The following is a 16925-nucleotide window of genomic DNA, read 5'->3' on the forward strand; positions in this document are numbered from 1 at the left end:
ATAGAAACCTCATTTAAAATTGAATCAGGAGGGTAGAAGAGGGAACTTTCATGCATGTACCACTCAACACACGTTACTGACTCCAAAAGGAAGAGACTATCTTCCTTTTTGGAAGTGATGCTATTTTAGCAGGAGGAAGAAAAGATTCCTCCTCTCCCAGGAACAGCTCAGCCAATGGAGACTATCATAACTAAGCCAACGAAAAGTCAACATACTTTGAACTTTCAATTTCCTTTTCCTCCTATAAGACTGTAATATCCTAGAGGGGAGATTTCTGCCAGATCCAGCTCTGCAAATTCCCCCCAATCTCAGTAACCTTCTTCTGAATAAACGTGAACCGTGGGGTTCAACTTCTCATACATAGTGTCATTTTCCAGTCTATTGGATTAGAAGCCTCCTGAAGTTTCAAGATCTTTGTGAAATGCATAGGAATCACCTGGGATCTTATTTTAAAATAAATTATTAAGGTGAAATTAATATAAAATTAACCATTTTAAAGCAAACAATTCAGTGGCATTTAGTTCACTCATAATACTGTCTATTTTCAAAATATTTTTATCACCCCAAAGTAAAAACCCATATCCATTAAGCAGTTTGTCCCCATCTCCCATCCCCCTAGCCTCTGATAATCACCAATCTATATTCTGTCTCTATAGATTTAACTATTCTGGATACTTAATGTAAATGGAATCATACAATATGTAACTTTTTGTGTCTGGTTTCTTCCACCTAGCATGATGTTTTAGGGTCCATCTACATTGTAGTATATATCAGTACTTCATGACTTTTTCTTAAGATTTTATTTACTTATTTATTTTCAGAGAGAGGGGAAGGAAGAGAGAAAGAGAGGGAGAGAAACATCACTGTGTGGTTGCCTCTTACACACCCCCTACTGGGGACCTGGCCTGCAACCCAGGCATGTGCTCCAACTGGGAATCAAACCAGTGACCCTGTGGTTTGAAGGCCAGCACTCAATGCACTGAGCCACACCAGCCAGGCCAGTACTTCATGCCTTTTTATGGCTGAATAATATTCCATTGTATGGATGCATAATTTATTTATCCATTAATCCAGTGATGGACATTTGGGCTGTTTCCACATTCTAGATATTGTAAATAACACTACTATGAATACATGTATATGTGTAGTTGTTTGAACACCTTTTTAAAATTCTTTGGTGTATATATCTAGGAGTAGAATTATGGGATCATATGGTAATTCTAAGTTTAACTTATTGAGAAACCACCAACTCTTTTTCATAGCACCTGACCATTTTACATCCCCACCAGCAACACACATGAGTTCCAATTCTCTACAGACTTGCCAACAGTTGTTATTTTGTTTTTATTTATTATATCCATATTAGTGTGTATAAAATGGTATCTCACTATGGTTTTGATTTACAATTCCCCAATGATTAAAGGTGTTTTCATGTGCCTATTGTTTATTGGCCATTGGGATATCTTCATTGGAGGAATGGTTAATAAGATCTTAAAATGCAGATTCTGAATCAATTGGTCTGGGATAAAGTCTCAGATTGTACCTTTCTAACAAGTTCCCAAGTTGATGCTGATGCTGCTGAGCCTTGCTATATTTTGAGTAGCAAGGACCTCCAGTGTATAGGGGCTTTGTAGGGAAAATTCTGGCAGTTCTACCCAATTCCACTAAAAAAACTCCTACAGAGTCTAGGTTTAAATGTGCATGGAGCCTTCTGCTATTGTCACTATACTGGTGAGATAGCCTGGAACAACCCAGAATCTGCCTAGAACAATGGCATGAGGATCATAACAGTGGTGAACTATGAAATGACCCTCCCTCCTATGAGCCTCTGAAAGCCTACGATTCTGATGCCTGCTTCCTGGAGGGGGTCTCATCATTGCACAGCGCTCTCTCTCTCTCCCCTCCACCACTCTTCCCTGCCCCCAGTCTCAGGGTGGCTTCATGTCCTGCTTCTAGCAGACTTGCTAACTTGGAGCAGTTTCCTTGGCCGGGCCTTGGTCCCCGCTTGAGCTCCACATCACCTACCGCTCCATCTGTTTCTGGTGCTTCTCCTCTCGGGCCTGTGCCTTCATCTGCTGCACCTCAATGGTGTCTGGCTTGCGACGGCGCATGTATAGTTCATGGTTCCCCATGCACAGGGCCAAGATCCGCTTGTTAATCCGCAGCCGGGGAGCATAGAAGACAAAGTCCTGGTGGGAAACCAACAATCAGAAACAGTTTGGAACTAACAAGGAAAATGGGGACAGACTCATAGATGGGGAGCAGGATGACAGCTGGGGGAGGGGAAGGTAGGGGGTGGAGAAATGGAGCAAAAAGGAGAAAGGACTCATGGACATGGACAACAGTGTGGTGATTGCTGAGGGGAGGCAGGTATAAGAGGACTAAATGGTAATGGGAAAAAAATACAATAAAGATTAGATCAAAAAAGAAAAAAAGTCTTGAGGGAGAGATGAAGGTGAACTTCTCCTAAGTCCAAAAGAACTGGAAAGATCATTTACCATGTTTTCCCATGTATAATGTGTTCATGTGTATAACACATACTGACATTTTTGTGCACATTATACATGGGGCTGTTATGCCCATTGCATGTAATCAGTATACCCATGTATAATGTGCATCTTTGTTCTTCCATCAAAGATTTGGGCAACAGTGGACATTATACACAGCAAAATACATAACTAAAAAAAAAGTAACTAAATTTTCTATTACAGATAGGGAGGCTAGTTATCAGTGATGCATTTACTTCTTACCCAGGGTCAAACAGGTTAGTTAGCAGACCCAGGACTAGAATCCAGGCTTGATGCTGAAATCAGTGCTCTTTGGACCAAACCGCAATTTCTTTCAACATCTGCATTCTAAAAAACCTCAATTCATACAGGGAACCAATAGTGATGGGAAAGAAACTGGGACTCAAACCAATGGTGTGGACCAGAAGAAGAAAGAAACATTCGACTAGAAAAGAATGAAGAAATAAGAATTCAAAAACATGAGGAGAGGCTCAGGAACCTCCAGGGCATCTTTAAACGTTTCAACATCTGAATTATAGGGGTAGCAGAAGGAGAAGAGGAAGAGCAACAGTGGAGAAGTTATTTAAACAAATAATAAAGGAGAACTTCCCCAAGCTGGCAAAGGAAATAGACTTCCAGGAAGTCCAGGAAGCTCAGAGAGTCCCAAAGAAGTTGGACCCGAGGAGGAACACACCAAGGCACATAATAATTACATTACCCAAGATGAAAATTAAGGAGAGAATCCTAGAAGCAGCAAGAGAAAATGGGACAGTTACCTACAAAGGAGTTCCCATCAGACTGTCGGCTGATTTCTCAAAGGAGACCTTACAGGCAAGAAGGGGCTGGAAAGAAGTATTCCAAGTCATGAAAGGCAAGGACCTACATCCAAGATTGCTCTATCCAGCAAAGCTTTCATTTAGAATGGAAGGACAGATAAAGTGCTTCTCAGATAAGGTTCAAGGTGTTCATCATCACCAAGCCCTTGTTATATGAAATGTTAAAGGGACTTATCCAAGAAAAAGAAGATAAAAACCATGTACGGTAGAATGACAGCAAACTCACAATTACTAACAACCACACCTAAAACTAAAACAAAAACAAACTAAGCAAACAACTAGAACAGGAACAGAACCACAGAAATGGAGATCACATGGAGGGTTGTCAACAGGGGAGTGGGAGGAGGAGAGAGGGGGAAAGGGTATGGAGAATAAGTAGCATAGATGGTAGGTAGAAAATAGACAGGGGGAGGACAAGAATAGTATGAGAAATGTAGAAGCTAAAGAACTTATAAGTTTGATACATGGACATGAACTAAAGGGGGGGAATGTGGGTGGGAGAGGGTATGCAGGGTGGAGGGGAGTGAAGGGGGAAAAATGGGACAACTGTAATAGCATAATCAATAAAGTATATTTTTAAAAAATAAAATAAAATACCCTCAATTCAGTTAAAAATCTAGAACTGCTTTTATCTGCTAATTAGGGATCTCAGGGGCCACTCTTTGAGGCTCAATAATCCATGCATAATACCCTGAATGATTGCAGTATGAGTGACTGGACTTTTTCTGTAATCTTCTAAAAGCATACCCTAGACCCAGCCCCTTAAATCCTTTTTGGAAGAACATCTACTTGTTTTTCCATGTACTGATGCATTCACTGGTTGATTCCTATCCATGCCATGACCAGGGATCAACCCACAACCTTGGCATATCAAGACAATGCTCTAACCAACTGAGCTACCCAGCCAGGGCCCATACAGAGTTTTTTCTCAAATGATTAATTATTGTATTGTTTTTCATATGAACAACTATAAACTTAATTTTGCCCTATCTGTATATGAACAGTTCCCACTTTCTGAAGCCTAGAAGCTTTAAAAAATAAGATACACTCTCTATTTTCAGAGAGCCCAGGGCAGCAGAAGATGGTGGCTAAGACATAGCATTTAGACTGCCTGTGGCTCTCCCCTAAGACTTAGGTAGCAAAGTGGCACAGAGGATACCTCCTAGCCATTTCTTGATACCAACATCCCTTTCCATCACCAATCTCCTTTTGTGACTCCTGTACACACACACACACACACACACACACACACACACACACACACACCAGAAAAAAAAAAAAAAAAACTGTAATTACATGATTGCTTCTAGCATTATCCAGGCCTTGGCAAGTAAGTACATGTCTTGGCCAGCAGGAGGAATCACTTACCGGGGCTTTTTTGTCAATAGGCTTGATGACAAATTTCTTGTCATTGAAAGAGATGTTTCTGATTTCACTCCAAGGGAAGCCTATCTTGGGAGTCAGTCTATAGAAATAGAGACCAAAAACATCAGAACAAGGGAAAAACAAGAATATAGAGGGTTGGTGCCTTGCTCCACTACTACCAGCTTCTCCTTTTAGGAAGTAGATTCATTACCAGCTCAGCCAGTGTCATCACATGCTACCAGGTCAGTTTGCCAGCTCTGAGGCTGCACAAAGGAACTCTTAATACTACAACCAACATGTTACTCTTTGTTCCAATCTCTGAGATTTGTTTTAGTATATTTGTATGTGGCATAGACCTTGTAACAATCTCTCATAGACTCCCCAGTATTCCCAGTATTATGTAACTGGGACTTTTCCACCCAAGGTTGTAAAAGTTGGAGAGAAAATAAATAATGAGCTCCAAATTCAGAAGTTACAAGAACAATAATCTATTAACCTGCATCTTCACCAAGAGCAGACCAAGGGGAAAAATAAGCAAATGAAATAAGGTTGTAGTGAGAGAGATTATAGGACAAAAGCTGCTTAATCACCATAGAGGGGTGAGATTAATTACAAATCCTGACAAAGTAGGTTCTAGCCCAGTGTTGTCTAACAAAAATATAGTATAAGACACCCATGTTATTTTAAATTTTCTAGTAGCCATATAAAAATAAATAAAAGAAATAGGTGAACTGAATCGTTGTAAGAGTTTGCTAACCTAGTACATTCAAAATACTTTCATTTACACATGCAAATCAAAATTTCAAAAAAAACATTAATGAAACATTTTACATTCTGCTTTTCACACTAAGTCTTCAAAGTCTGGTGTGCTGTTTATACTTAACCTACCTCAGTCTAGAGTAGCCACATTTCAGGTGCTCAGTAGCCACATGTAGCCAGTGACACCATAGTAAATAGTATAAGTCTAGTCAGTGTAAGATTTAGAGGTCTGAGCGAGGTTGTGCAATTATCTGGGCTGGTCTAAACTAGGCAGAAAAACAACTACCCAAGTAGGACCCAGGAGGTACAGGCTTACTCTGTGATGAGTGTCAGAGTGGCCAAAATAATCTAAGAGACCTCTGATATACCTGTCATTCTGTTCGTAGATGTTGAGACCCAGAGCATCTACCCCCAGCCACAGCTCTGAGCCTTTCTTGTTTTTGATGCTGAAGTAGTTCACACCATACATCTCCAGGTCCTGGGCAATCTTCAGATATTCCAGGACAGCATCCTCCCTAAACAACAGAGTCAGAGGTTACAGAGGGGAACCCGTGAATCAGACCTAGGAAGAAAGAAAGCCTATCTGCTCTGCACTTCTGACAAGTATCTTGCCATTAAGAGTGGGAAAAGGGATGGAAGGCAAGCAGGTGATGATGAACAGAGCACAATATGAAGCATGAGGTATGAAGTTCCCAAGGGAAGTAAGGGTGAACTGAACCTTGCTTATCCTCTAGCATATTAGCTGTCATAGAAGCAAGCCTCTTATACAGGCAGATTCTTAACAGAGCCTATGTGAGGTGGTGATGGCAAAAATGACAGGACTCATTCCTCAACTAGACAGCCCCCAAATGGTTTGCCATGAGAGAGCTCATTCCCTGCTATTTTCTTGGGGAGGGGCCTCTAGTGGTCCAGATGCTCCCTGGGAATCCTAAGGGACCCTCCATTTTGTTATGGTCAAAACTGGGCTATCAACTGCCATCATTCACAAAAAAATATAGCTTTATAATGGTTCTGATTATCCTTCTATCTCTAAATTCACCTATACAGTATATTCCTATCTCTCCCTTTCCAACATCCCCAATGTTCTTGGTCCTCTGCCTGTTATCCCCCAGAACCAACTCTCATTCTCCCTGTGAGAGCAGTAGAAACCCACAGTTGCTAGGGCAAGCTTACCTGAGCATGCCCCGATGCTCCTCATGCCACACCTGGATCCGTTCCTCCCACTGGTCCTTGTTGAGTTTGTGTTGTTCCAGGACCCTGGAAAGGCAATGGGTAATGGGTAGTTGAAGCACAAAACCCAAACTGCATGGGTTAAGGAAAGCCCACTTATCTCTCTAAGGTGTTGATACAAAGAGGTTGTAGAGTCAGCCCACAGAGGTTAAACTGAAAGCAGACTTAAATTATAGCAGGAGGTATTAATTAGACATACGGGACTGCCTGAGAGGTAGGAAAGATACAAGAATGAGTGACCAAGCAAAACAATGGTAACACCTTCCTTTACACCTTTAACCAGAAAATCCAATAATGCCATGGTCCCCAAGTAAAGCAGTAATGTATCAAGAGTCTGTTCTGACTTGTGTGGCTAAGAGTATGGATGGGCCTCAAAGAGGCATGCATACTTTCCTCTAGATCTTTGTGGAACCAACAGTTTGTGTCTGTGAGAATACTGCTCAGGGATGAAATTATAGCTTGGGGCTAGAAAACAGAGAACTGAGCCCAAATGGCTTTGGGAAAAAAACTAACAGGCTCAACCTCTCAGATCCAGATCATACACAGGCTTTTTTCAAATATGCCATGTCAGGCATCATGACAGCGACTCAGGTGGAGTCCCAGGACACAACTACTATCCCCAATACTTTCAGGTCAGTTGTGCATATGCCACAGCTCCAATGGGACAGAGGCTCCCAGAATGAAGAAGTTTTCCTTTCAATAAAAAAAAAAAGCCTATGAAAATGGCCATTGAATACAGTGGCAAAAAAACTAGGGTTAAAAAATCAAGAGACTAGGGTTCCAGGTCTGGCACTGCCCCAAATGAGCTGTGAGGTATCAAGCAAGTCAGTGAGAACACCTCTGCACCTCTGTTTCTCCTTAGCCAGGAAATAAGAATAATGCCTGCCTTATTCATTTTGTGCATTGTTGTGACGCTAAAACAAAAATAATGAGTGTTTTAGAGTGTTCACCTTTGAAGTTTACAAAAGCAGAAAGCTCTGGCCATTGATTACCATTATTAAAAGACTGTTTGAGCTACCCTTGTCCCTGGATTGCATATGTCTCTCCCTCCCCTGTGAACCTCTGATATAAGAAATCTAAGTCAGTACAAAGTGTTAAGGAAAATGGAACCAAGGAGAATAGAAAAATCAATCATCTCTAGTTCTCAATATAAGAATTTGTTTCCAGGGTAATGAAGTTCTATAATCAGTAAAACAGAGGGTGGGGCAGGAGGGAAGTTTTTTTATTGTGAGAGCCCAGGAAACAACAACAGGGTGTGGTGCCATGTGCGAATGTGCCTCTCTGACTACCATAACAACATGGTCTTCAGACAGACCCTAGTGGGAAGGAACATATCTGGCAGCCCCTGTGTAATAGAAATTGATCAGCCTGGGGCCACAGGCCCTCTGGCCAGGGAAGACAGCCAGGTGCAATCTTACCTCTGTGGAAGCAACTTGTCCCCTGCCAAATAACCAGACTTGTGAACTTCCTTATTGAAGTCACCATACTTGGACTGGACAGCATAGGAGGCCAGCAGCACAGCAGTCTCAGGTGGGCAGTAAATATCATCATTGAGAATGCCCTCCTTCACTTGAAGGAAGAACAGGCGCTGTGTGATATCCTGGATCAATTCCTCGGATACATCTTCAGGGTAGAACTTGGCCCGGAACTTGAAGAGCAGGGGGCTTTCCTTCCGCACATCCTGGGCAGTCACCTAGGAGCAGCAAGGAGTTATGGGTTCTCAAAAAATAGGAGTTTTGGGTGGCAGAGTGGCTGTAGGGTGGGGAGAAGACACTGAAAGTTCAACAACTTGGGTAATTGCAAAGAGCCAGGGGGCAACTCTCCTAGTAATTCAGAAAAGAGACATATTATTTTCATTGGGGACTCAATCCCATGTTCACAATTGCTCTCTGCTGAGCAATTGTTCTTGAAAGGAAGATGGTCACAAGCCCCCAAATCACTATCATCTGATAGTACAAGGTCTGTCCAGGAAAACTCCAGCCACTGTTAATGTAACGAGAATAGTTTGCATGACATCGATGTAACCTGACAGCCAAGGAGAGTGGACTGGAATGTGCATACATGAAAAACGACAACAATTTCACTGTACCGGTCAGTGCAGGCAATAGATGCCATTGAGTGAGCATGTGTACTGTGTGACTGTCACATTTAAAACGACTGAGCAAGCGGAGCAAAGAATCTGCATCAAATTTTCTATTAAGGTTGAAAATTCCTCTGTGGAAACTATTTGGATGATTCAGAAGGCCACAGCTATGGACAACTGGCGATTGGCAGCTTCATCACAACAATGTGCCTGCTCATGTATCACACCACATGCAGTTTTTTAGAGAAACGTGAAATCATCCAGGTGATTCAGCCCCACTACAGCCCAGATTTGGCGCCCTGCAACTTCTGGCTTTTCCCAAAACTAAAATCAGCTTTGAAAGGCAAGATATTTTAGACAGTTGATGGGATTCAGGAAAATACCATGGGGCAGCTGATGGCGATTGGGAAAACTGTGTGAGGTGTCAAGGTGCCTCCTTTGAAGGGGACTGAGGTGTTGTTGTCATATGTACAATGTTTTCTGTATCTGTATCTTCATCAATAAATGTCTCCTTTTCATATTACACTGTACATACCTGGATGTACAATGACTGGATACATCCAGGATGACTAGATACCTTGTGGACACACCTCATATAGCCTGCAAATTCTAAGAGGAGACTTAAAACAGGTTCTCCTTTAAGGCTCCCCCAACTCCATAAATTAGCAAAGGAAAGACCAGGATGCATGACTAAAGCCTGGGAATTGACTAGGTGAGCAAACAAACTAGGTTGCCTTTTAAAGCCTGAAATTGGCTCCTAACAGTTCCACATTTCTCCAGCAAAAGTCTCCAGTCTTTGGGAAAACAAGACTGCCAGCCAGAAGGTGAGGCACCTAACCTCTAGACACAATCAGCATAATAAGCCACAGGAAAGAATGGAAACCTCCAAGGTCAAAGGCAGCCAGTTTGAGGGTATTGAGATGAAGGACTGCCATGTTCCAACAGAGATGCTACTTGGAAGTGGAGAGCTTAAATTGACCTATACTCAAGTCCTCGAATTTGGAAATCAATTGAGATAGAAAATGAAGAAAGAACCTATGTATTGGATTCAAGCATCAGTTGAAAGGTTGGGAAAGAAAGAAGATAAGATTATGAGATCTTTGAGATTCCAGTTCAAGAGTATGTGACTCTTTTTAACGAATTTCCTAAAGCCCTTGAATTTTGGGGGGGAGGGGGTGGAAAGGATACCAATCTCCGCCTGAAGAACCAAAAGCTATGGTGTAAAATAAGTCAAAGTTGAAGACAGAGCTCCCAGTAGGAATGGAAAGATATGTTCCTCCTAGGATCCTGATCATTTTTGTTGTGAGAAGTCAAAGTGGAAAGAGTACAAGAGCTTTGCTTTGGCTGAGTCCTCTGCCCTTATTTTAATCTAGTGGTCAACAAATGGCCCAGTGAAAAACACAGCCCTAGGTGCCTTGGATTTGCCAGCTAGCACATGTTACCCACCTCCTGTGAGCAAGACCTGGAAGAGGAATGAATTCCAAACCCAAGAGTGGGGTAAGCAGTTACCTTCTTATTGAGTTTCAGCCAAGTGGAGAAACCCTTAGTGTCCTGGTATTGCAGACCAAAGAACCAAACTTCCCTCAGGCCAATCGTTTTCACCACCTGAAAGAGAAAACACAAAACAACCACTGATTGAATGGCTAGCCTGTGCCAGGCACAGAGGACACAAATGTGGAGCCTACTTTGTCCCTGACCTTAAAGGACATAAGGTGCCCAGGGTCTGGAAAGAAAATACACTTGAACAGCAGTCAAGAGGTGATGTCAGCATCTCTTTGCACAAAGTATTTCTGAGGTAGGGAATGGATCTGTTATTTATGAGCACTAACTTTATAACACCAATAACTTTATATCTATTATCTCATTTAATTTTCATAACAGCCCTATGATATAATTACAATTAGGCCCGTTTTACAGATAGTGAAAGTAAGGTTCAGAAAAGTAGAGGTTCAGTTAGTCAGTAGCAGAGTCAGATCTGTTTGACTCCAAACTTACTCAAATCTAGTGCTTTCTGCCACTTCCCTTCCTCTATTATGCCATGCAGCTTCCCAACCCCAGGATGGATTAAACGTTGAAGGTAGAGATTACTGGCTTAACTCCTGCATCTTGTTCCCCTGGGTTGTTCTTCTATCTTTAGCAACTAAAAATAATGCCCACAACATTCAGATTGAGTCCCATTTACAGTGCCCCAAGAAAAAATGTTTGAAGAGACAGAGCAAGGACTGGGTATCTATATCCCCCAAAGCTGTGCTGTGTCTGGGGGCTGAGATGTTTCTTTCCAGCCCTAATTAGAGCCCAGTCATGATTTCTGTTACCAATCACTCCGTTTAAAAATGGGAATGAGGGTGGAAACAAAGTGAGTACCTCAGTGTAGTAGCTGAGGGGCCCCCTGATGTTCTGGGCCTCTTAGCTGAGCAGTGGGAAGGAAGGTGGGGCTGGCCAGGAGAAGATAGATGGGATCTGTTTTCCAGTCCCCTACATTAGCATGTTAATAATTCTGACCAACGGCTAAAACCCAGCATGCCTACCACAAGGGATGAAGGCAATGAAGCTGAGCCACATCCTAATGAGGCCATGCTGGCATCAGGTAGTTTTATCTTCTATTTTTTTGGGTGGGGTTGGGGCAGGGGAGGAGTGGAAGGCAGTAGAGGTGTAGGGGTGAGATGAAAAAATTTACCTGGAAATAGAAACAGGGAACAAGGACACAGTGCTACTGACATCCTTCCCTGTGAATATATCACTATCTCCCCTCAAAATGCACAGATACACACACCCCTCTACTGTATCCACAAAGTTTCTACTGTGCTTCCAAAGCCAGGATCTCAGAACTTACAATGTAGAGTTTCAGGGACCCCAAAGAAAAAGTAACTTTATATATATATATATATTAGGTACCTATTGTATATGCCAAGTAGTGAACACTGAAATACCCTGAGACAGCTATTATATTTCCATTTTATAAATGAGGAAGCTGAGGTTTAGAGAGGCAATCTTTCTAAATCCATTGACCCTAGACTAGAATGCTGACATGCTGACTCCAAAACGTTTACCCTTTCCTCTCTAGCATGCTTTCTCCTAATGCCAAAGGCTCATAGGAGCTTAGGAGCCCTAGCATTCTCAACTGACTAACTGCTATGTCTCATTTTTAGTCCAGATATCCCAGACAGGTAATGAAATTTGACCATCTGTCTCTCCCACTAGGCTCCCTCAACAACCACTGTGGGGAGAAGCCACTTTCCCAAGTCATCAACCTTCACTGCTCCCTGGGGCAGTAAAGACTGATGACCTTACCTTTCATATCTCAAAGCAGGTGTCAGGGAACCTGAAAGTCTCACTTCTGTCTCCAGTTTGCTTTGTGATCTCAAGGCAGTACATTTCCCCTCTGAACCTCTGCTTCCCCATCTACTACAAGTGGTGTGGCATAAATGGCCTCTTTCTTCTCTCAAGCTTTATCACTCTATTAATTAGGTTTTTGTAAATAATTAAGAAATACAATCCCATTTCCCATCTACTTCTTGCTGACTTAGGTAACCAGAAGCATGTTTAGAAAAGATAAACTGGGTGTGGGCATGTAAGGAAAGATCAAAAGACTTCCATGATTCAATGGCAAGGTGAATCCCTGAGTCTAAGTCAATAAGCAGTAAGAACTGCTAGCAGGTTTTATATGGAGAATACATAATGTTAATGTTCAAATGTGATATTGGCTATTTTTTTTTTTTGCAGAAGATAGAGGATGAGTGTGTAGACAGGAAAGCTTGTTTAAAGCATCTCTTATCTCACCCTAGGTATAAAATAGGGGCCAACTAACAGTTCTAATGGTTTTACACAGGGTTGCAGATGGATAGTGTGTCCAGATGAAATCAGTAAGCAGAAGTATGTTCCAGTACAGAAAGAAACCCACCAACGATGCTGAAGATCAACAAAGAGGGCCAGGATACTAGGTCATAGAGTGAGGGTAGAACAAACTGGGAACAGAGCTGGTAGAGCATCAGCTGTCCCTTACCTGTGTCAACAGGTCCATTGTAGGGGCTCAGAGACCCCAGAACTAAAAAGTACAACAGGCACAGACTGCACGACTAGTCCCATAGGTCCCAGGAGTGAGCTCTTGAGCCTCTTTTGCACCAGATTTTCTGTTTCACTAGTGAGATTGGTAAAAGTGTGATGAGAGGAGGATTATGGGTGCCAAAATAGTTCCAGGATCTGGAGTATCTCTGAGGAAAACTTGGACCAAGTAATAGCTAAAGTGCTACCCCCAAAAAATATATTTCAGAATCAGTAGGGAATTTTAATCTCTCAAAGCATGGCGTCTTCTCTTAAGAACACAGAGAAATCAGATGCATATAAATTTTCCACTCCCTTAGGCTCCAGTGCTTGCAGAGATGAGCAATGTCTCTCACCCTACTGAAGTCCCAAAGTAAGGAAGTAAGGGTGTGTGTAGGAGGAGGAAATATGGTCTGAAAGCAGAAGTGAGACTGAAAAAGAACAAAGGATACAACAGATGACCCCTGGACTCTAGACTATAAGGAAACCTCAAGTCTTGGAAAAGAGGCCAAGCATTGCTTGCTTCCAGTTTTCCTTCCAGGTGAGACATCCACTCCAGAGGCAGGAGAAACCTCATTTTCTAGTGGAAGAGCTTATCTAGATCCTGGTTCCAGGAACAGCATCTGTGGCTCCAGTAACTAGGATCCTATTCTTCTATTTTGAGAAATGGCTCCACCCCTGAGGAAAAAAAATCTTTCTTGGCTCCCTTTGACCCCAGACAGCCAGCTCATCTGGCCTGAGATAGTAGTTCTCAAAGCTGCCATGGAAGAAATCCCTAACAAGCATAAAACAATGGATACATATACCCAAGGGCCACAAGGAGGGAGCAAGGGTGGGGGGACTGCAAGTCAAAATTTCTTTGAAGCCACAGGTTTAGTCTTAATCATTTGTGCAAATTTTACATTCTACAAAATTTTAAATCATTATGGTTTAATAATGAAATAGATAGCATCTACAAGTAAAACTGATGCTCCAAGATACTAAATCTCATTCATTCCACAGCTCTGTGTACCTCCTAGAACTGCCACATACACTGAGAGGGACTATAGCTTCAGTTTGTAAGACTCTGGCTGTGGATTCTATTCAGTCCCACAATACAAACCCACAAAACAGGCTGTGGAACACTATAGGGTCCAAGCAGCACAAACCTGAAAACTGAGACCCAGTGAGGAGAAAAGATTTGCTTCTGAGAAAATCCTCCCTAATTAGCAAAAGCATCTGGATGTAAGAAAGAGCCCCCTTTTGCTTCTCTTTTGCATGTGAAGCCTTCCCGTATCTGGTCTGTGGAGGGAAGGAGAGATCAGGTCAATTGTGGAGTCCTCAGCACCCCCTCCCTATACACCCTATGAATCTATCTGAGTAAACAAATTAGTGATGTAATCTGCCACTTCAGAAGCCCAGAAAAAAGATCAGGAAACAGGGCTGGAGCCCCGAAAGGAAGAGTGGGTGAGAAATTATCTGCAAAACTGCATCAATGCCCAAACACCTGAGGCCCACTGAGATCCCATTGTAGCCTTGGCAGCAGCTACATCAGCTGCCCACCTAAAAGCAAATCAATGCACAACTGTATAAAGTTCCAGGAGGGGATGCCACCATTGCTACTTCTGCTACTCCACACTGCCTGTGTTCAAGTGGCCACCTGCTATATAGCATAGAGCTCAACTACAGTTCTAAGTTTAGGGACCAAACTTGCATCTACTCATAATGGGAACAGGCAAAGAAAAGGTAGGTCACAAAGGACACAGCTGACAAAAGCAAGCTGGAAATGGTATAAGGCTTAGTTCAAGGTTGATACTATTTCCTAGCTATCGGACCTTAAACAGATCTTTTTCCCTCTCAAAGCCTCGGTTCATCTATAAGATGGAGACACAACAATTATAATAATAGATATGAGTTATTTTATAAAATCAAATGTAAGAAAATGAAGAAAGGGCTGCTGCCTTCAATGCAGAGTCCACAAATATTAAGGATTTTACTGAGCTAGAAAAACTTCCTTATTTCTCATGGCTCCCTTTATCTGAACTTCCAAAGCAATTTCCACCTACTTGTTTAGCCCTTAATAAGAACCAACATTAAAATGCTTGCTATGTACCAGGTACTTTACTTATTTTGAGATTAATTAAGACCACAAAAATGTCTGAGATTAGTATAATTACCATTTTATTGAGGAAAGTAAAGTCCTAAGAGGTTAAATGAGCCATCCAATTTTGCACAGCTAAATAGAGCAGGGATTTTCAACCAGTGTGCCACAAGAATTTTTAAGACATGCAATACCTGACTATTTAGTCAGGGGCACTGACCTCTTTTCCCTTAGATTGTCAAATGAAAAAATGACAATAGCCAATATGACAATAGCTGTTAGTGTGAATGTATCAAAATTATACTTATTATAACTATTTTTTGTCAGATAGGCAAAAACATTTTTTGCAGTGGTACAGAATTTTAGTAATTAGTTTATGTGTGCCATGAGATGAAAAGGTTGAAAATCACTGACATAGAGGGACAGAATTTGAACCCAAGGGCAACATCAAATCCCATGCTCTATATACCACCTCTAGACACAACCTGAGCTTCAAAGGCATTTTTTTTTCTTTCTGTCTGGAAGAGTTGCATGTACTTTCCTTAAGGACAAAGATAGTATCCGATGGACCTAGAGATCTTCCCTGGGGCACAGTAGACCTTCAGTCAATATTGAATCAGTTAGTGAATAGATGAATTAATGGATACTCTGAGATTTCATCTCCTTTCTACAGCTCAAAACCTTGAAGAAAGGAGGCAGGTGAAATTACACTAGAGATACAGCTATAGCCTCTGGCTGGAGAGGAGCCAAGCAAAGGTTTTTCAAAGAGGAATTCATTATGGCGGCACTGCCCCCTAGTGTCACCTAGGTACTCAAGAGCCCCCGGAAGAACCTCAGGCTTTAGAAGTGGAGGTGAAAACAGTGTTACAAAACATGTTCTCTCCCCTCCCTACCTGTGAGGACACTGACAAGAAACAAAGGTAAAATGGAGGAACTAGGGGCCTCAATCCCGTTTCCCACCAGTCCTTGGGCCTCCTCAAGCTATGGCTTCCCGTTGTTGCCTGTTATTTATTGCTGGTACCAACAAGAGTGTTTCCTCTCCAGTTGGCTTCCTCTCTGGTCATCAGCCAGATAATTGCTAGGTTTTTGGATGGCCCCAAAGCTTTTGTCAACTCCCCCAAAGGAATCCAGCTCCTTCCCAGCTACATCAGGAAGGCCTCCTTGAATGGTAAGTCTCAAAGGCCAGACAGAATGAACTTCCTCCCTTATGCCTCAACAATTTAGTTGGAGAGATTATAGCCCCCAATAGACTATTAACATATCCTTCTGTGGATTCCTGTCCTTGGCCCCAAAAGTGCCAGATGTTCAATTCCTTCTCTGAGGTCAAATCTTTTTCCTTGTAGCTTTAACCTATGGGGTCCCAACTCTACCCCTTTTGATTTCACAGAACTGCCCTCTCCTTGCTAAGGCAGCCTCTCAGAGATTCCAACACAGAGAACACATCTCCTTTTTTTTAATTTGTTAAATTTATTTTCAAGAGAGAGAGAAACATTGATTTGTTGCTCCACATATTTATACATTCATTGGTTGATTCTTATATGTACCCTGACTGGGCATTGAACCAGAACCTTGTGTCATGTTGGGATGATGCTCTAACCAACTGAGCTATCTGGCCAGGGCACATCTCTTCTTGTGTGTTCTGCAAGCCAAACAGCCTTATTCACTCTAAACAGGGTAGTACAGCAGGGAAAAGCTTTATTTTTGGAACTCCATATCACAACTTACTAACTACATAACCTAGACTGTGTTCTTTCACCTCTCATAGAAAGGATCTTTGTGAGAATTAAAGCACTTGCCCAGGGCTACTCCATAATAGATACTCAATAAATGATATTTCTCAAAATGACCAGTCTTCACGATGGGAAGTCATGAACTTCCTGGTTTTCTCCCTTTCCTTTCCTCCACCAATGAAAGATGAAAGTTTCTCAAGGGCTTTCTTTGGGAAGCAGTAACTTTCAGAACTAGCATACCAATCTGGCCAGAGATCCCTACCATCTAGGCTCTCCTCAGAACCACACCCACAG

The 16925-nt window shown here is 42.1% G+C and overlaps 1 protein-coding gene across 1 annotated transcript in view; it reads right to left on the bottom strand.

Annotated features, from left to right (window-relative positions):
• Positions 1 to 16925, bottom strand: part of MSN (moesin) — a 67889-nt gene that overhangs the window by 6027 nt on the left and 44937 nt on the right. The window contains exons 3-8 of the mRNA XM_028522165.2: positions 10290 to 10385; positions 8116 to 8390; positions 6641 to 6724; positions 5836 to 5982; positions 4712 to 4808; positions 2026 to 2189 (exon numbers count right to left, since the gene is read on the bottom strand). Coding sequence (XP_028377966.1) covers positions 2026 to 2189; positions 4712 to 4808; positions 5836 to 5982; positions 6641 to 6724; positions 8116 to 8390; positions 10290 to 10385 — 863 coding nt within the window. The remainder of the gene's footprint in view (positions 1 to 2025; positions 2190 to 4711; positions 4809 to 5835; positions 5983 to 6640; positions 6725 to 8115; positions 8391 to 10289; positions 10386 to 16925) is intronic.

The sequence above is a fragment of the Phyllostomus discolor genome, chromosome X (assembly GCF_004126475.2).
Source record: "Phyllostomus discolor isolate MPI-MPIP mPhyDis1 chromosome X, mPhyDis1.pri.v3, whole genome shotgun sequence".
Taxonomy (NCBI): Eukaryota; Metazoa; Chordata; class Mammalia; order Chiroptera; family Phyllostomidae; genus Phyllostomus; species Phyllostomus discolor.